This window comes from Physcomitrium patens, chromosome 7 (assembly GCF_059467195.1).
Source record: "Physcomitrium patens ecotype Gransden chromosome 7, ASM5946719v1, whole genome shotgun sequence".
In the NCBI taxonomy this organism is placed as follows: Eukaryota; Viridiplantae; Streptophyta; class Bryopsida; order Funariales; family Funariaceae; genus Physcomitrium; species Physcomitrium patens.
The window spans coordinates 833,648-861,431 of NC_143416.1; the positions used below are offsets into that span (position 1 = coordinate 833,648).

At 35.0% G+C, this 27,784-nt stretch overlaps 3 protein-coding genes across 7 annotated transcripts; all 3 read left to right on the forward strand.

Moving 5' to 3' along the window:
* The first annotated feature begins 290 nt into the window (after nt 1–290).
* Nucleotides 291–3,985, forward strand: LOC112284584 (putative methyltransferase PMT21). 3 transcript variants are annotated; one of them, XM_024524484.3, is made up of 4 exons: nt 291–540; nt 1,279–1,577; nt 1,689–1,837; nt 1,967–3,985. In XM_024524484.3, the coding sequence occupies exons 2-4, from the start codon at nt 1,332–1,334 to the stop codon at nt 3,357–3,359; spliced, it is 1,788 nt and encodes a 595-aa protein (XP_024380252.1). In that variant the 5' UTR covers nt 291–540; nt 1,279–1,331; the 3' UTR covers nt 3,360–3,985. The 3 variants fall into 3 exon arrangements, with proteins under 3 accessions (XP_024380252.1, XP_024380251.1, XP_024380253.1); XM_024524483.3 differs by having other exon boundaries at nt 291–361; XM_024524485.3 differs by having other exon boundaries at nt 403–805.
* Nucleotides 3,986–6,436: 2,451 nt separating this feature from the next.
* On the forward strand, nt 6,437–9,280 carry LOC112285172 (stress-response A/B barrel domain-containing protein UP3). Of its 2 annotated transcripts, none has more exons than XM_024525782.3 (9): nt 6,437–6,526; nt 6,651–6,761; nt 6,867–6,994; nt 7,138–7,277; nt 7,439–7,507; nt 7,687–7,828; nt 8,144–8,206; nt 8,369–8,412; nt 8,576–9,280. In XM_024525782.3, exons 2-9 carry the CDS (start codon nt 6,727–6,729, stop codon nt 8,696–8,698), a joined length of 744 nt encoding a protein of 247 aa, XP_024381550.1. In that variant the 5' UTR covers nt 6,437–6,526; nt 6,651–6,726; the 3' UTR covers nt 8,699–9,280. The 2 variants fall into 2 exon arrangements, with proteins under 2 accessions (XP_024381550.1, XP_024381549.1); XM_024525781.3 differs by having other exon boundaries at nt 6,437–6,491.
* A 1,637-nt stretch (nt 9,281–10,917) lies between these two features.
* On the forward strand, nt 10,918–14,630 carry LOC112284241 (AP-3 complex subunit mu). Of its 2 annotated transcripts, none has more exons than XM_024523886.3 (8): nt 10,918–11,081; nt 11,621–11,705; nt 11,927–12,058; nt 12,247–12,336; nt 12,573–12,820; nt 13,275–13,484; nt 13,867–14,077; nt 14,256–14,630. In XM_024523886.3, the coding sequence occupies exons 1-8, from the start codon at nt 10,951–10,953 to the stop codon at nt 14,499–14,501; spliced, it is 1,353 nt and encodes a 450-aa protein (XP_024379654.1). In that variant the 5' UTR covers nt 10,918–10,950; the 3' UTR covers nt 14,502–14,630. The 2 variants fall into 2 exon arrangements, with proteins under 2 accessions (XP_024379654.1, XP_024379655.1); XM_024523887.3 differs by having other exon boundaries at nt 10,945–11,081; nt 11,605–11,705.
* The last annotated feature ends 13,154 nt before the right edge of the window (nt 14,631–27,784 follow it).

The window sequence follows — 27,784 nt, forward strand, 5'->3', positions numbered from 1 at the left end:
CTTCCGAAGTAGTCGCGAGGGTGACGATAAGGGGAGAGGTGCAAAAGGGAGAACATCCGCGCCTTCATAATGCAATCTGGGACAGGCCTCAGTTGCATCGTAGGCTCCAGGTCTGCTACTCTTCCAGTTGACTAGTCCGATCAGATTTGCGATCGTTGGATCAGGAGCCAGGACCTCACTTCGCCGAGGTGAGCTCCTGGAATTTCGAATCTCATAAACCTGTTGATATCTGACCCTCCCCTCCCCTCTTTAACTTCCGTACTCGTCTCCGACCGACGCAAGCTTCGCTGGCTCCAGGTTGGAGCAAAGCCTCGGCACGAGAGTTTCCTTTCCTCAGGCTCGTCCAGGAGGTTCTCCTCAGGTGGGTTGCGACGTCCCCCCCGCCTACTGCTTGCTCCTCCTCTGTTGTTCTAAATGTATTCCTCTCTCGGCCGTTTTCGCAAGTTTATCTCCTTTTAGGTGCTTTACCGGCAATTTTATCTTCCATTCTGCTGGAGATCTCGAGTCCCCGGACACGGGATCTAATTTTTCGGCGAACAGGTCTGCGTCGTTCCTAGATGTGGGTTTCATTATTAGGGAGTCCTCGTGTGTTTAGCGGCGGTGTAATGATCGACGATCATGTTGGGGAGGGCAGCGTCTCGGCACTGGCGGCTCTGTCTGTAATCCTGAGCTCAAGCCCCCCTGGCGAGTGTGTCGTAGTTAGCCGCATTCATTTTTGCTCTCCGCCTCTTGTGGAGAGGAACTTCTCCGCCTGAAAACTCGACAGACGAGTTCAGATCGAAAGCAGGGTGCCTGGTTGTTGTGGGTATGGACTGATGGTGACTTCTGATGAGTGAAATGCTTACCTGCAGCGTTTTACGGTGTCGTGGGTTCGGATGATCTAGAGCACTTCGCCGCTGCGTTTTCTTTCTCTCGGGTTTAAGTGTGTTTTTTTGCTTCTCTTCCCTTCACGCATGTTTCTTCTCAATGTGTACTCAGACAGCGCGCTATTCCCTTTCTGATCGGCTCGGATAATACATCGTCGGGCCCATTTCATCGGACAACCAACTATAAGGCCTTGTGGACTTTCCTTTTGTAAAGGATGATACTGACTTTCTTAACTCCAATGGGTGTTTTTCTGAGTGAATGAATCATGACTGGATTTGTTGAACCTGACCGGTGACAGCGCCGACGATCTCCCATGTCACGCAGGACTTCCAAACTACTCTTTTTAATTCTGTCACGAAACTTGGCATGTGCTGAAGGATAACTCAATTGTGGATCGTTGCCTCGATTCAGGTCCCCTGAGAAGCGAATACCTTTGAGCCGTCGACGAGATTTTGTTCTCCACGATGAAGGAGAATACGAAAGGGCCTAGCCAGTTCGGCTTAGGCAAGAACATGGGACCCATGATTCTTGCTATGGTGGCGCTTTGCGGTGTCTCGTTTTACCTCGGAGGGGCCTACTATGCCATTCCAGAGAACTCGGATGGATCTTCTGTTATGGACAGATCGGGGTGCATCCCTTTGCAAAAGGTTGAGGCGTTCCCCGTGTGCAACATCACTACCCAAGACATGACTCCTTGCCAGGATCCTAAGGTAAGTGCTGTAACTCGACCTCAATGTTCGTTGTCCCCTCGTCTGGACGCCATAGCTGTGGTCCATTTCAGATACAATTTCTTCTTCTAATCCTTTTGCCGTTGATCGCAGAGGTGGAATAGGTACAAGAAGCAGAGGTTGGCCTTCAGGGAGCGCCATTGTCCTCCTCGCGCCGAACGATTACAGTGCCTCATTCCTCCTCCACCTGGATACAAAACGCCCATCCCCTGGCCCAAGAGCAAGGATGAATGCTGGTACAAGTAAGTTCGACGCGGCCGTTACTGATGCCTTCGAAGTGCTAATAAACCATTCATCAAATCTGCAACTAGTCCGATATGAGCACTATTGACGGTTCCTGATGAGTCTGTCGGTGGGGTTGATAATTGCAGAAATGTACCCTATGAATGGATCAACAGCGTCAAGGCCAACCAGAACTGGTTGAAGAAGACCGGTGAGAAGTTTATTTTCCCTGGTGGTGGTACAATGTTTCCCAACGGAGTCACGGAGTACGTCGATCGTATGGCAGAGTTGATTCCAGGGGTAAAGGATGGAAGCGTGCGAACCGCCTTGGACACTGGTTGTGGTGTTGCCAGTTGGGGAGGAGATCTGTTGAGCAGAGACATCCTGACGATGTCTTTGGCCCCTCGAGATAATCACGAGGCCCAGGTTCAGTTCGCGCTGGAGAGGGGTATTCCGGCGATGTTGGGCATCATTTCCACGCAGCGCATGCCCTATCCCTCCAACTCGTTCGACATGGCCCACTGCTCGCGATGCTTGATTCCTTGGATCGAGTTCGGTGGAGTGTATTTGTTGGAGGTGGACCGCGTGTTGCGTCCGGGAGGTTTCTGGGTGCTGTCAGGGCCCCCGGTCAACTACCAGGAGCACTGGAAGGGATGGGAAACCACCGAGGAAGCCGAGAAGACGCTGTTGGACAAGATCGAGACTCTGCTTGGCAACATGTGCTACAAGAAGTACGCAATGAAAGGTGATCTGGCGGTGTGGCAGAAGCCGATGGACAATTCGTGCTACGAGGACAGGGAGGACGATGTCTACCCTCCTTTGTGTGACGACGCCATTGAGCCCGACGCGTCGTGGTACGTGCCCATGAGGCCCTGCATTGTGCCCCAGAACGCAGGAATGAAAGCCCTTGCCGTGGGCAAGACGCCCAAGTGGCCTGAGAGGCTAAGCACCGCACCGGAGAGGCTGAGAACCATCCACGGATCCAGCACCGGGAAATTCAACGAGGACACCAAAGTGTGGAAAGAGAGAGTGAAACACTACAAGCGCATCGTACCCGAGTTCAGCAAGGGCGTGATCCGAAACGTGATGGACGCGTACACCGTCTACGGAGGCTTCGCCGCAGCTCTAATTGACGATCCAGTGTGGGTGATGAACGTGAACTCGCCCTACGCGCCAAACACTCTCGGCGTGGTATACGATCGGGGTCTGATCGGAACTTACAACGATTGGTGCGAGGCGTTCTCAACATACCCCCGCACCTACGATCTCCTGCATGTGGCAGGGCTTTTCACCGCCGAGGGCCACAGGTGCGAAATGAAAGACGTCATGTTGGAGTTCGACAGGATTCTAAGACCCGGCGCCCTGACGATCTTCAGGGACGGCCATGCGTATCTGGAGCAGGCTGACTTATTGGGCAAGGCGATGCGGTGGGAGTGCACCCGCTTCGACACCGAGGTGGGTCCTCAGGACAGCGATGGCTTGTTGATCTGCAGGAAGTCCTTCTGGCAAGCGAAGTCGGCCAGCAACGGCGATGAAGAGTAAAGCAACGAGCTCTCTCACAATCTGAGAATGGGTCTGAGTGCTCTCATTTCGTGGCCGGGCGTCGTTCTGTCGCCCTGCTGGAGGCCTAGAGATCGATAACAAAAGAAACACATCAGTCTGGAAGCAGTTGTCGGTGCCACAGAACGGGGAGTTTTGTCGTAATTTCTGCGAGTATATCGCTCACCATCGATCAGAGATTTGTCCCGAGAGAGATTCAAAGCAGTGATCCCGCATGAAATATCAACATTGGAAAGACTAAGATAGAGGGCTGGCACTGTGGCCCCCATCGGATCAGGCCCGGAGCTTCGCCTCACGAGTTCGATTCAAGGGTTTTTTAGATTTTCTTAAATGCATTTTCTCAGATGTTGCTGCAGCTTCATTGATTTTACACATATTTGTAGGAAGTTGGATAGTTTTGCTCAAGAAAACAAATCCCGTGTGGGTCTTTCTGAAACAGCTTCCTATTCTAATTTAATTGTTTTTAAGGAAGCAGTAGTGTGGCATCTGAGAAAATAAAGTCGCTAAATCATTATGAGGGACTTACTTATGATCGTGCCATAATCAGCTTACTATGGAAATGAAATAAAGAACAGCATTTAATTTTGCTGTCTGTAATATTCATATAATTTTTACAACAGTTATGTGGTACTTCTTTGCGTTATATTGGACTTGTTCTACTTGAAACTCCAAGCAATAAGGATTTTAGAACACACTGATGAAAGTACTATTGTAAAGATGCGTTCTTTCTTCATTTGTCAAATTAACTTCTTTAAAACTAAAACTAAATATAAAACAAAAAACTTGAAGTTTGTATTTCCACATACTTGTGAGTTGAATGATTCGTTGTGGTTGAAAAAGAATGTTGAACTAATTATTCGGAAGCTTTTGAATCAATCAGTAATGAATTGGTTTAGAAGCACTTAAATCAAATCACCAAAAGGTGTTAATAATTGACTCTGGAGATAACCAAGTTTATAATTTACAATGCTAAAGTAGTTGATTATTATGGATGGTTACAAACCATTGATCAAATGATTTATTATTAAAATCTATGCTGTGGTGATATTATGGATGTACTATATGTGAAAGCAAATGCATAGGATCCATGTAATACCATTCTCATTACACATGAATCAAAATGCAAATTGTATGCTCCTAATATAAATAAATAAATTTCAGAAAAATTAGCCGAACAACTTCAAGATTATTATTGTTATTATTACTATATTTATCATTTGTGATATTTAAACATATCCATACTTATATTGGGTTAACACTGTATTCAATACTTGCACAAATTACATCAAGATAATTGTTCTAACATTTTTAATTTTAATTATAATTTTTATGAATTGAAGTCATAATTTTTATTTATTTTTACTTTATATTGTTTACATTTAGTTGGTATTATATTTTAAATTTGATAGTGGAAAAAAATTAAAATGACAAGCATGGAAGTATCTATATTATAAAAAACCTTAAACAAAATAAGATGAATGAGTGGTTCATTTTGTTACAATTTACTGTACAGGCAGAAATACAAAGCCCTAAAATTCTTTGGTTTCAAATTTCCTTTTGGTTGTTGGATAAGACTTGTTTTTACTTTGAAAATAATTTTACAAAAACAGGTAATAATTTATTAAAACTTTACAATATCTGTAATAACCAATAGAAATGAAACATTCAATTTGAAACAGATTTTGTAATGAGAGAAGCAAAAAAGAAAATTCTTAAAATAAACAGTAATTGAAAATAATCAAAACATTCTTGTTTGAGCCTGTGGTTCACAAGCTCTTTTTCATTGTTATTGCCGTGATCATATTTTACAATTCTTGTTCATTTACTAAAGAGCTTCTTCACTTCATTTTATTCTTAATGTGTTTTGAAATTGACAACACATTCTACAAACAATTACACACAATTGGATTGACATAGTTTCCAAATTTTGTTAGACTGCAAAAGAATTTGCATCAACTTATTACCAAACCTAGTGTTACTTTTGAAGCCCTTTCTTTTCATTGATTTATTATCCAAATAATTACACAAAAAATTCAAAACAAATGTATTCACATAAGAGTTTGCCAAGATATGGAAAACTAATAATTTTTAGCTCATGCAACATTTAAGATTGAGTTGTATGTATGGATACAATGGCATGAGACCACCATGTTTCTCCACTATATTACAGTTTTTGTGGCCACTTTTACTTGCACTATATCAAAACACAAGAAATCTGTTATTATTGTATTTGTTCAAGATTGGTGGTTTCTTTCTTCAATAAATCTTAGCAAATAACATTCTTTTTTGTAGAAGCTTTCTAATAGGATGTGTATACATATTTTTTTATCAACACATTTTTTAGAAAGTATATTTATATCCTCTATTGTCACTTGTTAACGTACATAGTACACAACAATTTTAGTAAAAATATGCATGCACAACAACACTCTCATACCATGTGGGGTAAGCTAAGTTAAACTACAACACAAGAAATATATTTAGAGAGCACAATGGTTGTATATCAAGTAAGCAAAAATGGTAACAATCCGATGCAGTTCATCACAAAAAACATGAAAGAAATATACAGGCTTAGAACGCAACATTCCAGTACAAAGAGAGCTAGTTTGTGATTTCTCCGCCACTTGTAGCAGTTGGGTACACCTCCCTTTGATTCTAGAAGTAAACGAAAGCAACAACATGGGGATGATGGAGTGGTGATAGACAGATTAATGAGTATACACAAGTGTATTTTTTCGGAGCAGAAACCAAGACGCAAAGGCGTGGTTTTTTTATGTTTTTTTTTGTTTTTCTCCTCATCACCTCTGTGGCCGCTGGAGGATGCTCACTTCTGACAATAAAATGGCTTTTTGAGGTGTGCGTCGTTGCTTGTTGACTCCCCCTCCCCGTCTTGCAGAGCTCGTAGGCCACTCAATCAGTCCAAGCATTGGACTTCTAGATAACGCCAATCACCACTAAAAATCTGACATGATTTTGTTGCACTTTCATCGCTTTGTCGGTCGCATTTTCCACTTTCTTTTACAACATTGACAATTTTTTGTTTTATTGTTTCTGCCTTCGGAGGTTACATCGTCTTCTCGCCACCAAGCTCACTGCCTATAGATTCAAGCGCTGGTGAGTTGGCATTTGGTTTATGCGTGCAGGTTCGGGTGAGCATTTGTCGAGCTCGGAGAGTTTTGTAGCCAGACTGTGTGGGTCATAGTGGGTGGGAGCTGGTGGCTGGTTTCAGTTGCCTCAATTCGACGTGATTCTGTGGGTTTCAACCTGTTGCAGACGGATACGTTGCGGGGTTTTTCTCGCAGAGTTTGAGTGAGAGATTCAACACCTGAGACGTCGCAGTGAGGATAAGATGGCAAGAGACGAGACGACGGTCAAGGCTCCACGGTTTGTCACGCACCTATTTCTCTCTCTCAGGGTGAGGCATTATTCGTTCAATGCTTGGAATTGTCACTGAAGTGCTCGAACTGGACTTGGGAATTCGGAATGCAGGAAGGTGGTGGATCACGTGGTATTCTTCCGGATGAAGGACGAGCTCACAGAGGAGCAAGAGCGGGAGATGTTGGAAGCTCTGTTCACTCTCCAGTATACCTCCCAAGGCGTTATCTACTTGTCAGTTGGTATAATTTCTCTTCGATTTTCTCTTCTTTTTCGGTTTCCTTGACAGAAATCACACTTTAGCAGCAATGATATTGTGTGTGTGTGTGTGTGTTTGTGGGGGGTGATGGATGAGCTCCTGATGCTGGCCTGATGCGTGCGGCAGGTCCAGTGTTGGAGAAAACGGTGGATGGGGTCACTCACGCACTCTTCGCAAGGTTCATGGCGAAGGAGCATGTGGAGCTCTACATGCAGAGTCCCGAGAGGAAGAGAATTGCTGTTGACCTTGTTATTCCCTACTACAATGTATTCGCTCAAGCCCGCAGCGCTCGCAATTGCTCCCGCTATATCTAGGGTTACAGTCTGTTCTTGCATCGCGAGTATTAGTCCATTTTTCTTGAGGATCTTCTGCGTGCGCGTCTGACTTGAGCGTTCAATTTTATCAAGCTACCCTGGTTGGCACACAGGGCTTGGTGATGTTGGACATTGAGGACGGAGTGGCCGACGACGTGGAAGCAATCTTTGGCCGTGAGTTCGTAAGAATACCAAATTATACCTCATGGTTTTATTTATTTATTTATTTTTCTGTTCATTTACTTGCGCAGCAGGATTCTGGTTTTCCGGGCTTGTGGCAGAGAGTTGGAGCTTCGCAGTGGAGGGTGCTCCTGATAAATTCTAAGCAAAGGGTTGTCTTCTATGTGTGAGTGCGTTGTAGGCACTGTGCGGAGGCATTGATCACTTTGTTCTGTTCAAAGTGAAGGAGGGTACCAGTCAAGAATCCATCGATGCCATGTTGCAATCGTTTCGCGACTTGGCGGCGTCCATGGATCCTGATTCTATGTTCCAGTTGACTGCAGGTGATGCTTTCTTGCAAAGCTTACGATACTTGTTACCAACCATAGTGCTTGGTTTGCTGAATCTCTCGGCACCATCCATTCTCGGTCTCATCAAATGTACAACGTTCACGTTGTGTGCTCTTGGTTTAAATTAGGATCTCAGCAAGCCACGTCAAAATTTGAGTTGCCAATTTTCTGTATGAAGCACTTTTGTCTGTCAGTGTGTAACCCATGTATTTCGGTAGTTTGTTCATGTGAAAATCTCTTTAAATTTGGATACTGTGCCGCCAATATGATTGCGGCCCAGCTGACGTGAGATTACGCGACTGCCTGTAGGGACCAACTTTTCTCCCATGGGCAAAGGATATACGCACGGTTTCATTGCTCGTCTCCCATCAGGTGCGTTTTGTCATCGGTGTGTTGCAAGTGTTTAGGGAAGAAGGGAGTGATTGATCATCGAACCTTCATCGTTACTCCGTTACCACACGAAACATCCAGCAAAGCTCTGAACGCTCAGTTAGAAAGAGCGCAAGTTCTGAAATTGCTTGCACTGGTTTGCAGAGGAAGCTCTGGAGGATTTCTTAAAATCGGATGCTTATGCTCAGGTAAACATTGCTCCAACTTCATTTACCACTTCATTTGAGGACCGAAAGCACATAATCTCTTTTGCTCTTGTTTAAAACCGATAATCTATCACCTACTGCCTGAGAATCTCAACGACGTAGTAACGATGAAGGTTGTTTTTTTTATGTTTTTCCTTTGGGACAGGCATTATCCAAAGAAGCTTTACCTGATGGCACCGAATACATATCAGCAAACTTAGCATCAGCGTTTCGGGGGTCGAGTGTGACCCTTCACGGAGAACCGGAAGACGTCGAAGGAACTGCGTAGAGAAGCGATGCTCCCTGCTCATGACCCAATTCATGAACTTCCCCCAGAATAAGTGAAACCACACAACTTTGACAGGTTTGTATATTTTTACAGTGCGTAACCATTCATCTCCCATAGCTGGTTGAGAATGTAGACTGCTTCCCCCATGGAGTCTTGTTGAATCCTCCTTTCAATAAATAATACCGTCGTTGTTTAGTTGCGTGAGCCGGAGAAATAGCAACATCTTGAGTGACCTGATGGTTGTGGTCAAAGGTAGTGTTACCCCACCATCCGAAATATATCCAAGTTAGAGTAGAAATGTTTCTTCAAAACATGTTTTTTTAAGGGTCTCAAAAGTATTCCGAAGTTACATTGAGACATCTTGAGAGTCTACTGCCGCTCTGGTTGCAAAACAAGCTTGCAAGGTACGCTACCTCTGAACATTATGAGACTTGTGTGGGTACCTTGCCTTGGCCGTAGTAGGCAATGAAGTCTATACATAGTGGCAATATTAGGTTTAAAAAAGGGCTTGCCTGCTATTTCGGTAATTAAGTGTAATTGATGAGTCAGAATTTGTTTAATAACAAAACTGTTCCAGTGGAAGCGTAGACCATCACCGTCTTGAAATACGCTTCTTGAGCATTGTGAGTCATCTCCAAAATCTGTCTCATTTTACCAGAAAGGTTTAAAGAGGAGAAGTGTTCTTTTCCTGGAAGTATTCAAATCTATTGTACATTTGATTACTTTCATATCTATGTATGAAAGTGTTATATCTGCATGTTACATTGCCGCGACCCTTGGCTAACAAGAAATTCCAACTTCTCAATTTTGTTTAATATACCATTTTGGAGTTATTGCTGCCAAACAGGCAAAAACCCAAAAGCAATCAAAGGAAGATAATGTTGAACTTGTGGGTTGGGCAAAGCCTAGTTGGATTTTGTTTTAGCAACGTCCACAAAGTTCCTTGGATTTCCTCTTGATATTGATTCATCTGAAGCATTGAATCTTAAAACAAGCTTTGTGAATTGAAATTTGTGTTTGCATAAAAAGTGGTATTGATTTGAACTTGTGGTCTTCTAGTATTTGTCACAAATGCCACAAACAAATAAAAATGCTTTAGCCCTTGAGATTTTTGTCCAAAATTGGAATTGAAATAAGTTTTTTTTTTTTGTGCCTATATCTTGAACCAATACTAGCATGCAGATAAACAAGCAATCTTTTGTCACAGCTAAGGCCAATGCTTGCATACTTAGATTGCAACAAAATTTTAATAAAAATCTACCTAATTTCAAATTAGCAATCTTAGCAAAGCTAATGCAGGCTCTTTCAAAGAACGTTTTTTGTCCCGGACTTGTCTAAAACTTTGAAATTATAAAATTGCATAATGCCACTGAGATTATGAAACCTTGTATAATTACAAAATTTTCATCCATTGAGGTTTAAAATTAAGTGAAATACCTCCACATATACACATTTATGATTTATTTTTTTATATTTCTTACATAAGTGATTTCAAGATTCTAAAATTGATAAATTGCAAGCTGTCCATGCAACTTTATTTTGCTATCTAATCTTTATATATATTTTTTATTGTCACCATAAATATATTTATTTATTTTGTAGTGACAACATCTCCAATAAATTGAAAGGTGCACAATACTAAATTCATACTAAAAATATGTCCAATAACATATATTTGAAATCTGAATAATATTTTAAATCAATAAATAAATAAATTATATATATATAATGTTTATAATAATTATCAAAAACATAAAACATACATTGAAGTGGTTGAATGATTCGAAAACATGCCACATAAAATTTATACATGAATTTATATGAAATTTATCATTAAAATTTTAAGATCCACAAACTTTAGTAATTTTTTCAAAAATAAGTTTATGCAAAATCTAATTAAAAAAAGAAGAAAAAAAGAAGGTAATTTACAAGTTAGATTTTAAACATGACTCTCTGACACATTATTCAGTAGTGGAAAATATTACAAGAAAATATTCCATTTACTCTGGAAGATAAATATCGATGGAAATATTATATAATTTAATGACTATTTACAACAAAAGAACCTGATTTGGGGTGTACAAGGCCAGTTTTGTTTCACTTAATTTTTTAACACCAAGGCATCTGAGTACCAATCCAGGTACCCATCCCAGATCCCACATCTCAAACCAGGTACCCTAAATCCAGATCCCCAAGTCCCAAGCTCCCTCCTCACAAGTGTTGGAAGACCAGAGCATTCTTCGACGAGAGTGATGATCCGACCCCTAATTTTTTTTTTCTCGTTTCTGCTTTTACTCGTCTCTAATTCTGCCGAGCAAGGTCACGAAGACCGATCCGGACTCGCAATCATGTTGCACTGCGTCTTCATCCTCTCCGACACCGGGTACATCTCGAAAATCCTTCAATCTTCGGTGAATTCTGTACATTTTTTGACCTTCGATGCTGCATTTGCGACTCAATTTTGGGGGTGATTGTGAACCGGGCGATTTGGGAATGGTGTGCGACTACGGTGGGTCGGTTTAGAAACATTGCGAAAATTCAGAGTTTTTGATTTCGTTATTTGGGCCAGATTGAGCTAATTTGAGTGACGGGGGCTAGAGGATTGGTTTGAGTCTTGCTTTAGATTGTGGGGCAGAATCGTCGAACTTTGCATAACAACCCGCCCTCGTTAGTGTAGTTGTGTTGGATAATTTTGTGGGTTTCGCATTCGTGAAGGATTCCACAACCTCCATGCTGTATTGATTATCCGTTTGTTGGGTCCAGATCAGCTGCTGTTACTGTATTTTTATTTTATTTGATCATACGGTTACGTGTCTGAGAATGAATTACAAGACCAGGGTGATTCTTGTTCCAGGTCCTATTTGTGCCCATTCAGTTTGCATGGTGAAGGTTTATTTTGTGATTAGGGTTTTGGGAATGCAGGGAAATTATGCTGGAGAAACATTGGATGGGACACCAGGTGGATCGCTCTATTTGTGCTTGGTTCTGGAAACAGGCACATCCTTCGGTATGCGTTTCTCATCTTGAAGGGAGCCTTGTAGTTCTTTTGTGGTTCCGATCATATTATCTCTGCCAATGGGAGTGCCCACAAGTTCCCAACGCTCCGAAGATGGGATCTCCTCATGTAGTTGTATTTGATGAATTTTATGATAAAGATGACAATCCTGGTAGTTGAGCACTGAATCGTTTGCTTCTCACAATCGATTGTGGTCTCGTCGATGTGTGTAGGAGAGGCAAGAGACCATACAGGTGCCAACAGTTGTGGCTGCCCCCACGTATTATGTGTTGCATATTGTTCGTGAAGGTATTACCTTCTTGGCTTGTGCAAAGACAGAGATGCCTCCTTTGCTCGGCATTGAGGTAAGCTTTTTGGAGCAATCTCGGAATGTCATGTGAAGAATTAACAGCTGGTCTAAGAGTTTCCTTTTCATGTAATTCCAGCAGATCCAAGCGATTGTTTTATGATTTTGAGATTTGGTTTGTCTGCAAATCAGGACTTAGAAGCTTGATATAAAAAGTGTCTGATGGGGCAATCGCCGATGCGGAAGTTTTTGGGCAGGGTAGCAGATGTCCTAACAGAGTACTTGGGTGGCCTTAATGAGGATTTGGTCAAGGATAACTTCGTCATTATCTATCAGGTGACACTAATGATCGGACAATTGCTTGTACTTTGCTAGAACACTCCTAACGTTTGTTACATTGTGTCATCATTTGTTCTATAGTAACAGATTGTTGTGCGACCACTGTATAATGCATGTTCAACTATGGATTCAATTTTTCATTTTTAATATGTATGACTTTCTTGATATATCGAATCACGTCCTGCCACGAATATGCCGTCGAAATATCTGAAAACGGCGTTGTTTTTCTTCAGCTTTTAGATGAGATGATGGACCACGGATTCCCATTGACCACGGAGCCGAGTATTCTTAAGGAGATGATACTGCCAGCTAACTTGGTCAGTAGAGTAATCAGTGTGGTAACTGGCACCTCCACAACTTTGAGCAGCACCCTCCCCTCTACCACTTCATCGAGTGTACCTTGGCGAGCAAGTGGTATCAAGCATGCCAAGAATGAGGTCTACTTTGATCTCGTTGAAGAAATGGATGCCACAGTGAACAAGTAAGTAATTGTCGTTCATGACACCTTATTACACCAAACACGGAACAAGCTGTGCGAAGCTTCACCAAAATCACCATATACTATGGAGTAAAGTATTCATCAGAGGTCACAGCAATTCATTTTTTCTGTGTTACCTAGGAAAATTTGTTGCGGGCTATAATATTCCTCTCCTACAGCATTTGTCCATCAACAATATGTTGTAGATTTGGTTTAGTTTCAAGTTATCAGATGTACCCACAATCTCAAGGAGCTATTCAGATTTCTTTTTTAGTTGAGTTCTAGAATATGGTGCTAAAATTAACTCCATCGACCTATGGTATTTAAATTCAATTATATCGAAGGATTCACTTCCAGGCGACTTACCACTTTCTTCATGATCGCCTAAGCTATTGGGAAGGTGTCTTATCTTAAGTGCACTTCACAATTAAGATTACTGACGCTCTGTGGGTTGTAGGGATGGATTTCTTGCCAGATGTGAAGTCTACGGGGAGGTGCTCGGTTCATCACGGCTTTCGGGTATGCCAGATGTGTCTTTGACGTTCACAAATCCCTCGATTTTGAATGATGTCAGCTTTCATCCATGCGTCCGGATTCAAGCATGGGAAAGCAACCAAAAGCTTTCCTTTGTGCCTCCAGATGGCTCTTTCAAGCTCATGAGTTACAGGTCCCTTGCTCATTCCTCAGGCTTTGGTGTTGATATGCACGCATGCTTTTCAATTTGTTTATTTGTGTGGTGTTTTGTATTATTTGAATGGTCTTGTAATTCAGGCATGTAAATGACGTAGTAATGATGCTGCACGTTTCCATTTTGCATCTCCAAGATTGTGTTTGAAGTATGTTGACGCCTTCAATGACCATGTCGTATACTTGATTTTTCCAAAGAGGGTTCGAAATGCCCAGAAATTGTTTGGAGTAATTTCAACTGTTTTGGAGAACAAGGAGCTACTGAATTTGTACAACAGTACTATACTGGACAGACTTCGAATTTGGTTTTTTTTGTATTATAGATTCCCGAATGAAGCAACAACTGTCCTGGATTTTTGCAGGATCAAAAATCTCAAGAATACGCCTATTTATGTAAGGCCACAGTTCAGTTCCGGCGGAGGAGTGGTGACAGTTACTGTTATGGTGGGAATTCGAGCCAATGTTGGCAAGCCTGTAGACAATATCACGCTTCAGTTGGTGTTACCTCCGTCTGTAGCTTCTTCAGACTTGACAGCAAATCATGGCTCGGTCTTGCCGAACCACACCACAAAGGTACTGGTTATGTTCGTCAGAATACGTCTCGGCTCCTTTTTGGATTTAACAGAGGATTAGAGAATGAGAAGGGAATCGATGTTTCTTTTAATTCTGTGCGTGTTGATGTTACATAGTCATTTCTTGGTTGTTAGGTTGCATTGTCATCACTTGTGATACTTAGAATGGAATTTTGCAGGTTACTACTTGGACTATCGGCCGGATTCCCAAAGACAAGGCACCATGTCTTAGTGGAAAACTGCAGTTAGAAGCTGGCCTCGAACGACTACGGGAGTATCCAACTTTTCTGGTCGGATTTAAGATCATGGGGGTTGCTCTTTCTGGTTTAAGATCCGACAGAGTTGACATCAACCGTGTTGATTACTCCGCTTACAGAGGTTTTCGTGCTGTAACTCGGGCTGGAAACTATGAAATACGAAGCTGAGTGTATGAACTGTTTTCTATCTTAGAAACGGTTCGTGAGAATACAGATGTCGCATAGGCCCTTGTATATTTTAATTGAACTTTTTTGTGACAACTGCCATCATTCATTCGATTCGATTCGATTTGATTATATGGCCCGATGGGGGTTTTTTGTAGTCCTGGTTTGGAGTCTATGGAGGCTTTTCTGAGTTGAAGTTGTTAGCGAGACATATTGTCTACGAAGTCACAAACACGTGAGATAATCCTCAAAGTGATATTCTACATTTTACTAAGTTAGCTGCTCTTAGGGAATTTGTGGGACTTTAATGGCTTCCTCCACTTGTCCCCATAAGCAAGTTAAGATGCTCTGGACGCTACAGTTCACAAAGCTGGTCAACTTTTCAGCATTGGTGCTATTTCTACCCATTGCTTGAAAGACGCACAAATAAGACTTCGGTGGATGAATTTGCAGTGGAGAAGAATAGTCTGATAAACTTTGTTATATATCAGCTGTAACTAAAACTTGATGAAGATTTCGAAGAGTGTATTTTTGCGCCACATGGAACTTCAACTGAAACAGTCTTTTCTATGCAGTTGTATGTAGGTGATGCAGTAATTTTTTTGTGCGTTACAGTATGCTTTGGTCCACACTGAAATGTTTTGGTTTTCATTGGATTGTGGGCAACTTATTTATTAATGTCACATTTTTTTAATATATTTTTATTGATACTAGTTATTAAAAAGTTCATGTGAAGAATTCTAAAGGACCCATAAATGTTTTTGTAATTTTAATTTTCAACTAGAATTTCCAATTGCCAAGTGTCATTTTGAAATAAATTAATTTAAAATATCCAAAAAAAATCATGTACATAGACAAGTTGTTTTTTGAAAAGTTTTAATTATCACATACAATCAATATATATATTTTTCACCATAAAAGTATCTTGAAGATACTTGTAAAATAAGTCAAAAAAGGTTTGAAGCGATGTATACAAAGCTTTTGATTCACCTTATTTATGCTTTTATTACCTTGTGTTGTTGAATATTAAAATATTACAAATCAGTAAAAAATTTACAAATTTTTAATGATTAACAACTAAAACTATGATTTTATTCATAATATCATCTTCTCTATTTCCATATATATATATATATATATATATATATATATGTACTTTAATATACATATACTAAAACTACCAAAAATTATATTATTTTATTGATTTATTCATTTTATTCCAATCAAATTATTTGTTATATTTTCTAACTTGTTTTCTATTTTTGATTATATAAGAAGTAAATTTAATTTTAATTTAAAAATAACTAAAACGTTTAATCAAAATGTACATATATATAATTATACTTTACTATGACTTATAGAGTATATAAATATTCTTACTTTTAAAATAGTAATTATATAAATATTAATAGTATAATTAATTAAAAAAAATTAAGCATTGATAAAGGGTGTAGGTGGCATGTGGTAGGTGATGGGTTGTAGGGGTAGAAGCAAAAAACTAGGTGGCATTGACAATACCTTATATATGTTATTTTAAATTAAAATAGCCAATTATACATTATTTTATCAAAATAATATATATTTTTAAATAGGTTTTATAGATCTGGATAGTTGTACTTTATGTCAAAAAAATAACAGATATATATATATTTTAAATCAACAAGTTATGCAATGACTTTCTTCTAAAAGGAAAACAACTATCAAAATATATAAGGCTTTATTTTATTAATTAAACTAAATTTCATGTAGGAAAATCTAACTTTCTAGTTTATCATAGTTTTTACCACTTAAATTACAAGAATATTTAAATCATTATATATATATATATATATATATATATATATTTCTAAATCAAATATTAATAACTATATTTTAAAACTTTTTATGATTTTTGTTTTACAACTCTTAAAACTATATTGAGTAGTATTATTTATAGTTATATTTTTAACAATGAAAAACATATGCTTATGAAAGTGAGATTATTTGTGCATGAAAAATAAAATTTAATTGAGCTATATTAATCAAATTTGCTTTTAGAGAAGTTTTTTCTTTTTATGATTCCATTTTATTTTATTATATTGATAAATTTTTTTGTTGAATGTGAAATTTTCACAAATCTTAGTTTTACAATGTATCTTAGCTTAACAACCACCTCCATCTAAACCAAAAACAAACATGTCTTTTGCACACCACATTGTCAACTATTGTTTTTCAATGTGTATATCCAAATCAATTTCTAAGTCTTCTTCACTAAAATTTTAACTTTGTTGCATTATTCTAAAGGTGTTTGTTTAACCTCTCTTTTTTTTTCTTTGTTGTTTTTCTTTTGTCTTCTAATTTTTTTTTCTTATGGGCCAAATTACTTGAACATTGAAGAGAAGATAACAAAAATAATATGTTTTTTTAAAATAAATAAATTAAATCTATTTCAATTCTTTCAAGTGGACTATAGAAATAATAAATTTGGCATCTAGCATAATATATAAATTAATATGGTTTGTTTTTAGAATATATTCTTGTAATCAATTGAAATCATACTTCATTATAAACTAATAATAAATCTATGATGTAGAAGTAAAGAAGAATTACTATTTGATAAAATTGAGCATCCAGAGGAAATTTTGAATATTAATTATAACACTAATGTTGGAAACCCTAGATCTTACTGATTTTGCGAACTTTATTTCAGAAAAAGTAAATCCATTTTGCATGTCAACAAAAGACCATACATGCAATAATGACAATTTCAAATGGAGTTCCTTTTTAATGTTTAAATTATTATTATTATTATTAGGATATCATCATTAATTTTTTTATTAAAAAAACCTTGTGAAGTAAAAAATGAAAAATAAACAAAATAAACAAAACAAGACTCTTCAATCATATTTGCTCAATATAATATGCCACATAATCACCATATTTGTGACCAAACAAATGACATTTTATTGTCTCTACTTTGTCAGTTACATGAAATTTGTATAAACCTAACAATATAATTTTTTTTTTTTTTTGTACAAAGATTTTTAATATATAAAAAATCATATATAAATTCTTTTAATATAAAATAAATTATTAATTTAGTTTTATTTCTAATTAAAAAATGATATCAAATCCCAAAATAACAAATGTAAAAAAATCCCTTTACAAAAAAAAAACATTTCAAAACTTTTGTTGAGTCAAATTTTTGTAGAGGTTTCTACACTAAAAACATATTCTTTATGGTCCAAAATGACCTTTAACTACAAAAAAGATATCTTATTCTATTTGAAGATTGCATAATATCACTAGTAAAATTCACAATTCAAGTACCAATTATAAAAACTCAACCATACTTAATAGATGTTGCATAAGATTCACCTCTAAATATTCATATAATGTTTTATGTACGTTTATATTTAGAAAGAAATAGATAATTGTTAATGCTACATCCCTAGTTGATATCACTACAATCAATGTGACTTCCACGACTTAAATTGACTAAAAAAGACACTTTTGTGTTTAGGACGGGTTTGGCAACCCAACATTTAACTCCAATATTGATTTGGAAATAGAATGAATTGATAATAAGCTTTTTGTGTATTTGGCAACCAAATAAAAAGAAAAATATAATTTTGAATTAAAATTTTATGATGCAAATATTTATTGTCTCCCTCAACCACCACTCTTGAAGAAAAAATGTGCAAAAAAAAGATGCATATTATTATTAGCTTGTTGTCTAGAAGGAAGTCCCATTATCAATTGAGGATGTAGCTTTAACTAAACCCTCTTACTCTCTCTCACTCTATATATACAAATCTGCACCTCACAAAAAATGACCAATAGGTAATGGATAATCTTCAACCTCTTCAACTCACATTGTAGTCTCTACATTCACATACAAGTGGGGCATTATAGAAGACTCTTCTATTTGTTTTTCACATCCTCAAAACTGTGCAGTGTCGGTACCAAAACTTTGCCCCAGAAGTGGCTGTTCAAAGGTGAACTCTCTTCACTGTGTCAATGTAGTCGGTGAACTATCTCGGCGTTTCTGAATCCAGAACTGGATTGTGAGAAGCGGCAACTAGGTTTCTCAAGAAACGATAAATGATGATCCTTACATTGTGCAAGTTGTTACCGAAGATCAGAACCTCAGCTTCCGTGCCTCACACCGGGCTCTAGGCAGATTGCGTAGTTTCCATAGGCAAGCGTCGAAATCACAAAGAGGGTGACAGAAACAACCCTCGAGTCTAGATCGACAAGCCGAGATCAACACGACTGTTGCCCTGATGGTGGTTTCCTGCAGATCGGTGTTCAAAACCACACCACAAATCTGCCCAACAATCTCGTCGTCGCAATGAGGAATGCAGGGGATACAAACAAACACACCCACACACACACACAACAATCAAGGCTGGAGTAGGGCTTTTGATTTGCAAGCTGTGGATCCACATTGTTAGTGATCAGTTCAATCGGTTTTTAATCTGATTCGAGGTCCATGTTTGGACTCTTTTTCGGAGAAGCCGAGTTTTTCATATTTCCAAGTGAGCAACGTTGTGTTTAAGTTCCACTGATAATAAGCGGTTTGTATCGGTAGGAGTCCTCGGATATTAGTTTGATGAAGTCACAATTTTCTACTTTCAAAAGTATGTACTTGTGCATTTTGTTGGAGTCAAAATTTATTTGGGTCCATAATAACCCTAAAACTATCAGAAAATAGTGTGCAACAAGATGACAACAATAGCAGGTTGCATGCAAAACAGAAAAAATTGCATTAAACAAGTTGGCAGTTAAAAAATTTAGCTCAGATGGATCTGGAAGAATAACACATAATCAAATATGTAATTATATAAATTATTCCAAAGAAAAATGTACACTGCAAATAATTCTTGTACATTAATGCAGTCATACTACAAAATTAGGTTTCCATGTGTATGTTTAACTGTTTTTTTAAACAATAGTATAACTGGGGTACTAGGATTGTGACACTTCTTCAAATAGCTTATTTAGTATTTGAAAGTTAATTATTTTTAGTAATGTTCAAACATGAAAATTTTGGATTCTCCAGAATTCAATTTAATAACACAAAGGAATGATAAAAATATACTTTACAAGCTGGTTCAAATATCGCCAGATAATATCATAGGATATGATATTTAATAAAACAATTGAATGGTAGTCTTATTATAAGCTCTTATTATTTAAAAAAAAAATACCAATAAAACTACCTTTATATAATTTTTTATTTTACACAGTAAACAATGTGCATTTTTTCTCATGTTGACCAAAAAAAGAAAAAACGCACTCCTTATAAAAAAATTACTTTTTATTTTAGAAAATATATAATTTATATCAATCTTAAAAAATATAATATTTTTTAGAAATGCATCACGAATTCGAATTTATAGACAATATTTCTAAATATATGGTATTATTTAGAGATATTTTTAATTTATAAATTAATATTTAATTTTTCATAATTCAAAATTTTTTACTTTTATAATCAATGATTATGTTTTCTACATGCACATATATACTCCATAATATTCATTAAAATATTTATCCAATCAATCTGGAAACAAAACTATACTCTTGATCTTTATCAAAAGAAGTTGAATACATTTTAAATCATCACATTTTAGTGGTCATTTGACATACATATAACTAATAAAAGAATATAATAAAAGAAACCATAGTAAAAAAAAAGAATAACTTATATAATACCATTCTAATTAGAATCTTAATAATTTAAATATTTTATTTTTAAAAAAGATATGAAAAGTAATCAATAAAAAATTTGATAGATTAATTGTCTTAATACTTTGGAATATGAGGTCTTTCCTAAATTAATCAAAACACATTAGGACTATTAAATAAATTGAATGTTTAGACAAATGACATAATATAATGATTTGTTTTGAAAGAATTTTTAAATTTTTTATATCTATTTTTAGTATGTGTGTTTTGGATTTTTTAGAATGTTCCAAATTTTTTGTATGTATAGAATTTATTTAGTAACAGATTTTAAAATTTACAATTTTTTTATGTAAAACTGATTAGTTTGTAGCACTCTCAAGGCACTTTGATTAAATATCATTATTATTAACTTTTATAAAAGTGTAGTTTTTTTTTCTAAATCCTAAAAATAAAATATTAAATTTTTTTTGAATCCAAATAATGATTTTAGAAAGATTAAAATAAAACTTAACTTCTATTGCATAAAATATTAAATTCTAATTTGATTCATTAATTAAATTGATTCTAAATTCATCATCTATGATTTTTCTTGGACATTGATAAAAGTCAATAATTAGTTTCCCATGTATGTATGTATGTATATATATATATATATATATATATGTAGTAAATTAAATTAAATACTTTATCTGATTTGATGATCTTTATGCTACAACCAAGAAATTTAATTATTAGGAAGCAGGATTTTAAGGCATAGTTTGAAATACAATGTCTCATTGTCAAATTCAAATATAATACAATTAAAACATACCTTTTTGCATAACTATGCTTCAAATTAAATTAAAAATTCTTCTTTAGATGCTATTTTGTCTAAGAATCTTTATAAGCATTCCAAGGATCTTTAATGTGCTAATAGTAGATATATAAGCTAAGAAAAACTAAAAGAACACTATAGTTTTGAAAGTAAAATCTTAAAAATATATACATATATATATATATATATATTAATTCTATAATAATAATAAAAAAAATAATAAAAAACCCAACTAAATCACCAACTTTTTTTATCATTTTTTAAAATCTATTTTTCCAAGAAAAATGTGTATAAAATCATTTACAATAAATTTGTATAAAAAATAAAGTTACTTTGCTTTTATTATTTTTATTATTTTAAAGATAATTTCATATAAATTAATAAAATTTTAATCTATATATATATATATATATATATATTCATAGAAAAAAAAGTGTACGAGAATTTAGTTTAAAAAGTAGAGATCAAATTCAATTATCCCAAAAAAGTAAATAAATGTGGAAAAACACTTGATCTAAAGCATTGGGTATTTTAATTACTTTTCCATCAAGATTTTAAGTTATTTTTCAAATTAATACAACATTGTTTTTCTTCTTTATGTAGAACATATTGATTACAGTTTTTTGTCATGGAAATTAATTTCAGTTCTTGAATTCTTTATAAATTTTCTAAAAACATCATTAAAAATTAAACTACTATAATAATCTCACAAAATTATTGAATATGGAAGGAAACAAAAAATCAGACTTGATTAAATTTTTTAACTATATCAAAGACAATCCAACTTCATTAAGAGTCAAACTAAAACCAATTTTAATATCAAAATTATTAATTTAATGATATATTTATTTATAATTCTTTAGAAAACGTATTTTAAAAATGAGTTTGATTTATTTTTAATATATATATATATATTTAAACCAAAATATCAATCTTTTATTAAAAGAAACAAAAGAATATTAGTTTTATTAAATATAAAGTGTTTTTTTAACATATACATGATATTGCTCAAATAGCATGTGATAATTTATAAAACATTTAAATTGCAATTGAAGTTCTAAAATTTTGAGATTTAAATTTTTTTAAATAATTTTTTTATATATATTCTAAATAAATACACCTAAAATTATTAAGATACTAATGAAATCCATAATCAATATGTCTTTTATTAACATATAAAAAAAAATCAACATATTGATTATATATCAAGGACATAAATCTAGATAAAACTTTAAAATGACCATACACTGATATATTTTGTAGAAGAAGAAGAAAAAAAGAAAAAAAATAAAAAAATAAAAAATAAAACTAAAATATCTATTATCAAATACAAAGGAACAAAATAGTCGTGAATAAAGACTATAATATAAGACATGCATTGATAAGACTAAAAATGACCTTAGTCTTGTTTTATATATAGTATCTACCAATAAGAATAAGTATTGGCTACTTAAGGATTATAAGGCTGTCATGGACATATAACTGAAGAAGGTTCTAGAAGGTTCTAGTGGATTCTAAGAAGATTTGAGAAGGTTCCATTAGATTTTTAAAAAGTTCTAGAAGGTTATAGGAGATCTTCAATCTTGACAACTCACTTCTTGTGGTCTAGCTAGGACCTTCTTGCCTTGTATCAAGTTATTGTTCTAATATTAAGCTAACTCCATTTCTTGGTCTTGAATCCTTGTCTTCTATATGGTCCCTAAAAATTTGTCAAGATTGCCATAAAATAATATTAGGAGCTTGGTCTCTCTTGACAAAGAGTGGATTACCCCTCTTCTTGGAAGTAATATAGCATTCTAGAGGTTGCGGATTATCCTCCCTTAGACTAATATTATTTTTATTTATTTATTTATTTATTATTCTACAGATTAGATTTTTTTCTTTGAAGATGTGTGTTTCTCTAATTTTCTATGGAAAAGGTAGATAGTCAATATAATAGACTGTAAAGAAATCAAGTTAGATTCTATTATTAATGCTCTTGAAACATTGAGAATCAAGACAGAGACTTTGTCAAAGCAGAATGAAGAACTACATATGACCATATATAATGGTCAAGGAACCGGAGCGCCTCAACTACCACATCAAATCGCAATAGAGGTTCCAAATTCTCAAATGACTATATATGATACAAACATAGGAGGTGCATCCACTCAAGGCAATGTTCTGATAACAATAAAAGCAAGAAAACCAAGGATCAGCCTTCCAGAAAAGTTCAATGGCATTCGCTCAAAATTTTGTGGCTTTGAAAACCAAGTATGACTAATCATCTTGCTTCAACTTCAATGATATTCCATTGAAGCATCTCAAGTTGGTTTGGTTGGAACCTTGCTATGAGGTCAAGCTTTATTTTGATTTGTTCCATAATTTGAAAAACATTCTCTTATATTATACAATTTTGAAGCATTTTTGGCAGTATTTGTGGAAGCATTTAGTGTACATGATAAGGTTCATTCATCAAAAACTAAAATTTGAAGCCTTTGACAAAGAATGTATTTTGCATCAACGTATGACTTAGATTTTTGACAATTAGTATGTAATATAAATTATGCAGAAGATGCATTGATGAACCAATTTCATTGGAGATTAAGAGATAATATCAAGGACTTATTATCAAAGATATGAAATAAAAGATGATGCATAAACCAATGAAATCCATGTCAAAAAAATAGTAACAAAATAGAAATAAGAAAATACATATATTAAAAAGAAATTGAAATGGCTTATTGCTAAAAGATAATAAAACTTGAAACTCTTAAAACTAAATTAGAAGAAAGAAAGGTATTGAAAAGAGTGAAGAAGGCTTCATTCTTATCTCTATATATACTATCTAACTAGAGGCTACATGGCAATGTTCTTTAAGACCTCTAATATGTATTGACTTTGTAGGACACATGCCTTAACTTACAAGGCAAGTTTTTTCTATGTGAAGGCCACATAGTTAGTTTGGTTTTCAAGCTAACAATATGTGTGGCATATGCCAAACTTATTGACCATTTTTATATCCCAAGCTTTTATAGGAGATATTATAGAATTAATTTATTTTTATCTACTTCTACTTACTTCTACCTATTTATATAGATAATTATTGGCTTACAAGTGTATGTCCGTGACATTATTCTCTTTTTTAGAGACAAGTTCCACGAGAAGTAATCATCATATATTGAAGAAATCTATGATGCAATGAATTATATTTGTTACATACTCAAATCTTTGTTCTCTTTGAAGATGGTTGATAGGGCCTCTCAACCATCAATAGTGTTTTATACCAAGGTAGGAAGATCACTCTATTATTCGATCATTGTTGAGGCCTTTATAACTTTCTTCAAATAAAATATTTGGAACATTGTCAGGAGCTGTACCTACCTCTAATAAAATTATCAAATATTGGAAATCTCTTCTAAGGTCATGATATCAAATATGTTGTATCTTGCCATCTACTTGAGAAAAAATATGTCATTCTTAAAGATCTTTATCTTGATTGCATCGTCTTGAAGGTTGTGACAATCACAATATCTTGTTCGACAGGTCACCAAATGAAGGCTCATCAATCAAATGTGCTAGTCGTTGGTTTTCCATCTCCTTAGCATCACAATTACAAAGAAACTACAAACAAGCATTGAAAGTAGAATGTTATCTTGTCTAGATCTTATTTTTATTATATGGAAGGTTTTCATCTTGATTTTGATGGATGTTATTGATGAAAAGCCTCTACCACCATTTTTGCATTTGTAAGATTCTTTATTGGCTCCCATGTGCATTCTTTAATATCATATCTCTGCCAATGGACAAGATATTTCAATTTATTTTGGTACCGCCTTAAATGTAAGACTTCTTATACTTTGAACTCTTCATTATTGTCCACTTCTATAGGAAGAAGAGGAGCTTGTCTTCTTCTTGGTATGTTCATTGTCTTGTATGGTTCAAGAAGAGTCATGTGGAATACTGGATGGATTTTCATTGACTTCTGTAGGTGTAAACGATATGCAACTGGATTGATGTGTAGAAAAAAGATAAAATGGTCCAAGCCTATAATAGTCCAATGTGTCACAAAGACGAGTGGTTTAGATATTATAATGAAATAACCATATCTTATCATCCATGTAGAGTGGTGGTTGTTCCATTTAATAGATATCCACATTGATCTTTTGTTGTTCTTGAGCTTCTTTTAACTAGACCTTTATTGTTGAATGTAGCTCTGACAAATGATTTGCTAAATCTTTCGCCACAAGATTATCAGCTTTTGAAAAGTCAAAAGTATCAAGTCATGGATGATAATCATAATTGATAAAAAAAAGGTATTTATTTTATAGAAAAATATACTTTATTATTATAAGCAAATTCTACCAATGGCAAAAGAATTGTTCAATCATCTTCTTGGTAGTTGATGGTACATCTTAAATACTATTCCAAAACTTGATTAACACGCTTTGTTTGTCCATCAATTTGAAGATGGAATGTCGAAGATAGTTTTGTATCCATTTTAAGAATTTTGAAAAGAGTCTCCAAAAATCTTAATACAAATTGAGTTCTTCTATTGGATATAATATCTTTGGATAATCCATGATAGTGATAGATATTTTCAAGAAAGAATTTAGATGTTTCTTCACTTGTGATAGATTTTGTACATAGTACAAAATGTGCGTTCTTGGTAAAACGATCTATTATCATGAATATAGAGTCATAAAAACTTGAGATTGAAAGATTTGTAATGAAATCCATAGAAACAAAAGACCATGGTTGTTTTGGAATAGATTATAATTGAGGAAGTCCGTGAGGTCAATGACAAGGAGTTTTTGATCTTGAAAAAATATCGCATGATTGAACAGAGTCCTTTACACCCTTCCACATTTGTGGCTACCAAAAATCTCTAGATATAAGCTCCAAAGTCTTGTTGTATCCAAAATGTCCTACTGCTGAAAAGTCATGATGTGCTTAAAGAACACATAATCATGCTTCTCCTTTTGAAACATATAATTGACCTTCAAAATACAATAGATTATTTTTGAACTCAAAATTAGAAGTATCTTGGGACTTATCAAAAGGATTCTTGATATTGTAAACAAGAGGATCAAAAGACATACTTGATTAGATTTGTTTCAAAAGGGTCAAATCAACAATCAATGTTGATTTTATTACTCAAAGATGAAAATGCTCTAGCTTCAAGAAAATTATTCTTTGCTCATCAAAAGATGCATCTTTTTCTTTTGGTCCAAGATAAAAACATCTAAAAAGGACGTTTGATAAATCTTGTTGTTTTTTGGGTCGATATATGATCTTGAAATCAAATCTTGATAAAGACATGCTCCAATGGGCTTGATGACGATTCAAAACATGTATTGACATGAAATACTCAAGATTCTTGTGATCCATACTTATGGCGATTGGATTAGAAGTGCCTTCTAGATGATGATGCCATTCTTGAAATGAATCCATGATTGCAAGAAGTTCTTTGTCGTAGATTTCATAGTTTATCTTGGCTGTTGAAAATTTTCTAGAATAAAAAACTATTGAATGAAGTTTATCATCTGTTCCCATTTATGATAACACGACATCCAAAGCAAAATCTAATGCGTCTGTTTCCATAAAAAAATATCTTAAAAAAATTGACACAATATAAGATTGATGCACAAATAAAGGCTGACTTCAAAGCTTCAAAAGATGCTTCAACTTCTTTGCTCCACTCAACTTTGTCTTTGAAATTCAAATATGTAAATAGAGTTACAACTCGAAAGAATTCTTTGATGAAGATCCGATAGTAGTTGGCAAAGCCCAAAAAACATTGGACATCTCTTATCGTATTTGATATCTTTCAATCTATTATCGTTTGAACTTTCTTAGGATCCATCATAAGTCCATCATTTGAAATGATGTATCCTAAGAAGTTAACTTCAATAGTGTGGAATACATACTTTTATATCTCCGCATAGAGTCTCGCATCTCTTAATTTTTGTAACACACAACAAACATGAAGTTCATGTTCATTTGTATTCTTAGAATAGATCAAGATGTCATCCAGATAATAGACAATAAAATCATCTAAAAACTCTCAAAAAATATCATTCATTAGATATTGAAAAGCTATCGATGTATTTATAAGTCCAAAAGGCATGACAATGTATTTTAAATGTCCATATCTAGTTTAAAATATAGTTTTCTATTCATATCTTTTTTTAATATATACTAGATTATATACTCTCTATAGATCTATTTTGTGTAGATCTTAGTTTGATTCAGTTGATCAAAAAGTCCAGATATCTAAGGTAGAAGGTACCTATTCTTGATGGTGATCTTATTAAATCCTCAATAATCAGCACATATCTGCAATGATCCATCTTTCTTCTTCACAAATAAGATTAGAGCTCTTATTGGCGATTTGGAATGGTGTATGAAATTATTGACCAAATTCTCTTTAATGTATTCTTTGAGTTTAGCCAATTCATTTTGTGATAAACTATAGATTGGTCCAAATAGTAGTTGTGCTCCTTCTTGAAGGTCAATTGAGTAGTCATAAAGACAATATTTTGGAAGAGTATCCACATTCTTCTTCTCAAGTATATCTTAAAATTTTTAATAGTGGCTAAGAATGCCACTTGAAGTCTTTATATCATTAGAAACATGTGTAGCATAAATGACACAAGGTGATCCTTCTTTTGCAGCATGCAAAAAAATTCTTACACCAACAAATATAGGTTTAATTGTATTAGACTTATGACTTTATACTAGATTGATTTCACTCTTAATTATGCTTTTAGATAAGCCAAAGGTATGAGAAATCCAATCTATGCAAGGATTATACTTT

Bases quoted from the DNA above. Each gene is read 5' to 3' on its own strand.
- LOC112284584 (XM_024524484.3), top strand. From the start codon at position 1,332: ATGAAGGAGAATACGAAAGGGCCTAGCCAGTTCGGCTTAGGCAAGAAC. The intron at 1,578-1,688 runs GTAAGTGCTGTA...CGTTGATCGCAG, and splicing joins CTCCTTGCCAGGATCCTAAG to AGGTGGAATAGGTACAAGAA. The intron at 1,838-1,966 runs GTAAGTTCGACG...TGATAATTGCAG, and splicing joins AAGGATGAATGCTGGTACAA to AAATGTACCCTATGAATGGA.
- LOC112285172 (XM_024525782.3), top strand. From the start codon at position 6,727: ATGGCAAGAGACGAGACGACGGTCAAGGCTCCACG. The intron at 6,762-6,866 runs GTTTGTCACGCA...TTCGGAATGCAG, and splicing joins ACGACGGTCAAGGCTCCACG to GAAGGTGGTGGATCACGTGG. The intron at 8,207-8,368 runs GTGCGTTTTGTC...ACTGGTTTGCAG, and splicing joins CATTGCTCGTCTCCCATCAG to AGGAAGCTCTGGAGGATTTC.
- LOC112284241 (XM_024523886.3), top strand. From the start codon at position 10,951: ATGATCCGACCCCTAATTTTTTTTTTCTCGTTTCTGCTTTTACTCGTC. The intron at 11,082-11,620 runs GTACATCTCGAA...TTGGGAATGCAG, and splicing joins TTCATCCTCTCCGACACCGG to GGAAATTATGCTGGAGAAAC. The intron at 12,821-13,274 runs GTAAGTAATTGT...TGTGGGTTGTAG, and splicing joins ATGGATGCCACAGTGAACAA to GGATGGATTTCTTGCCAGAT.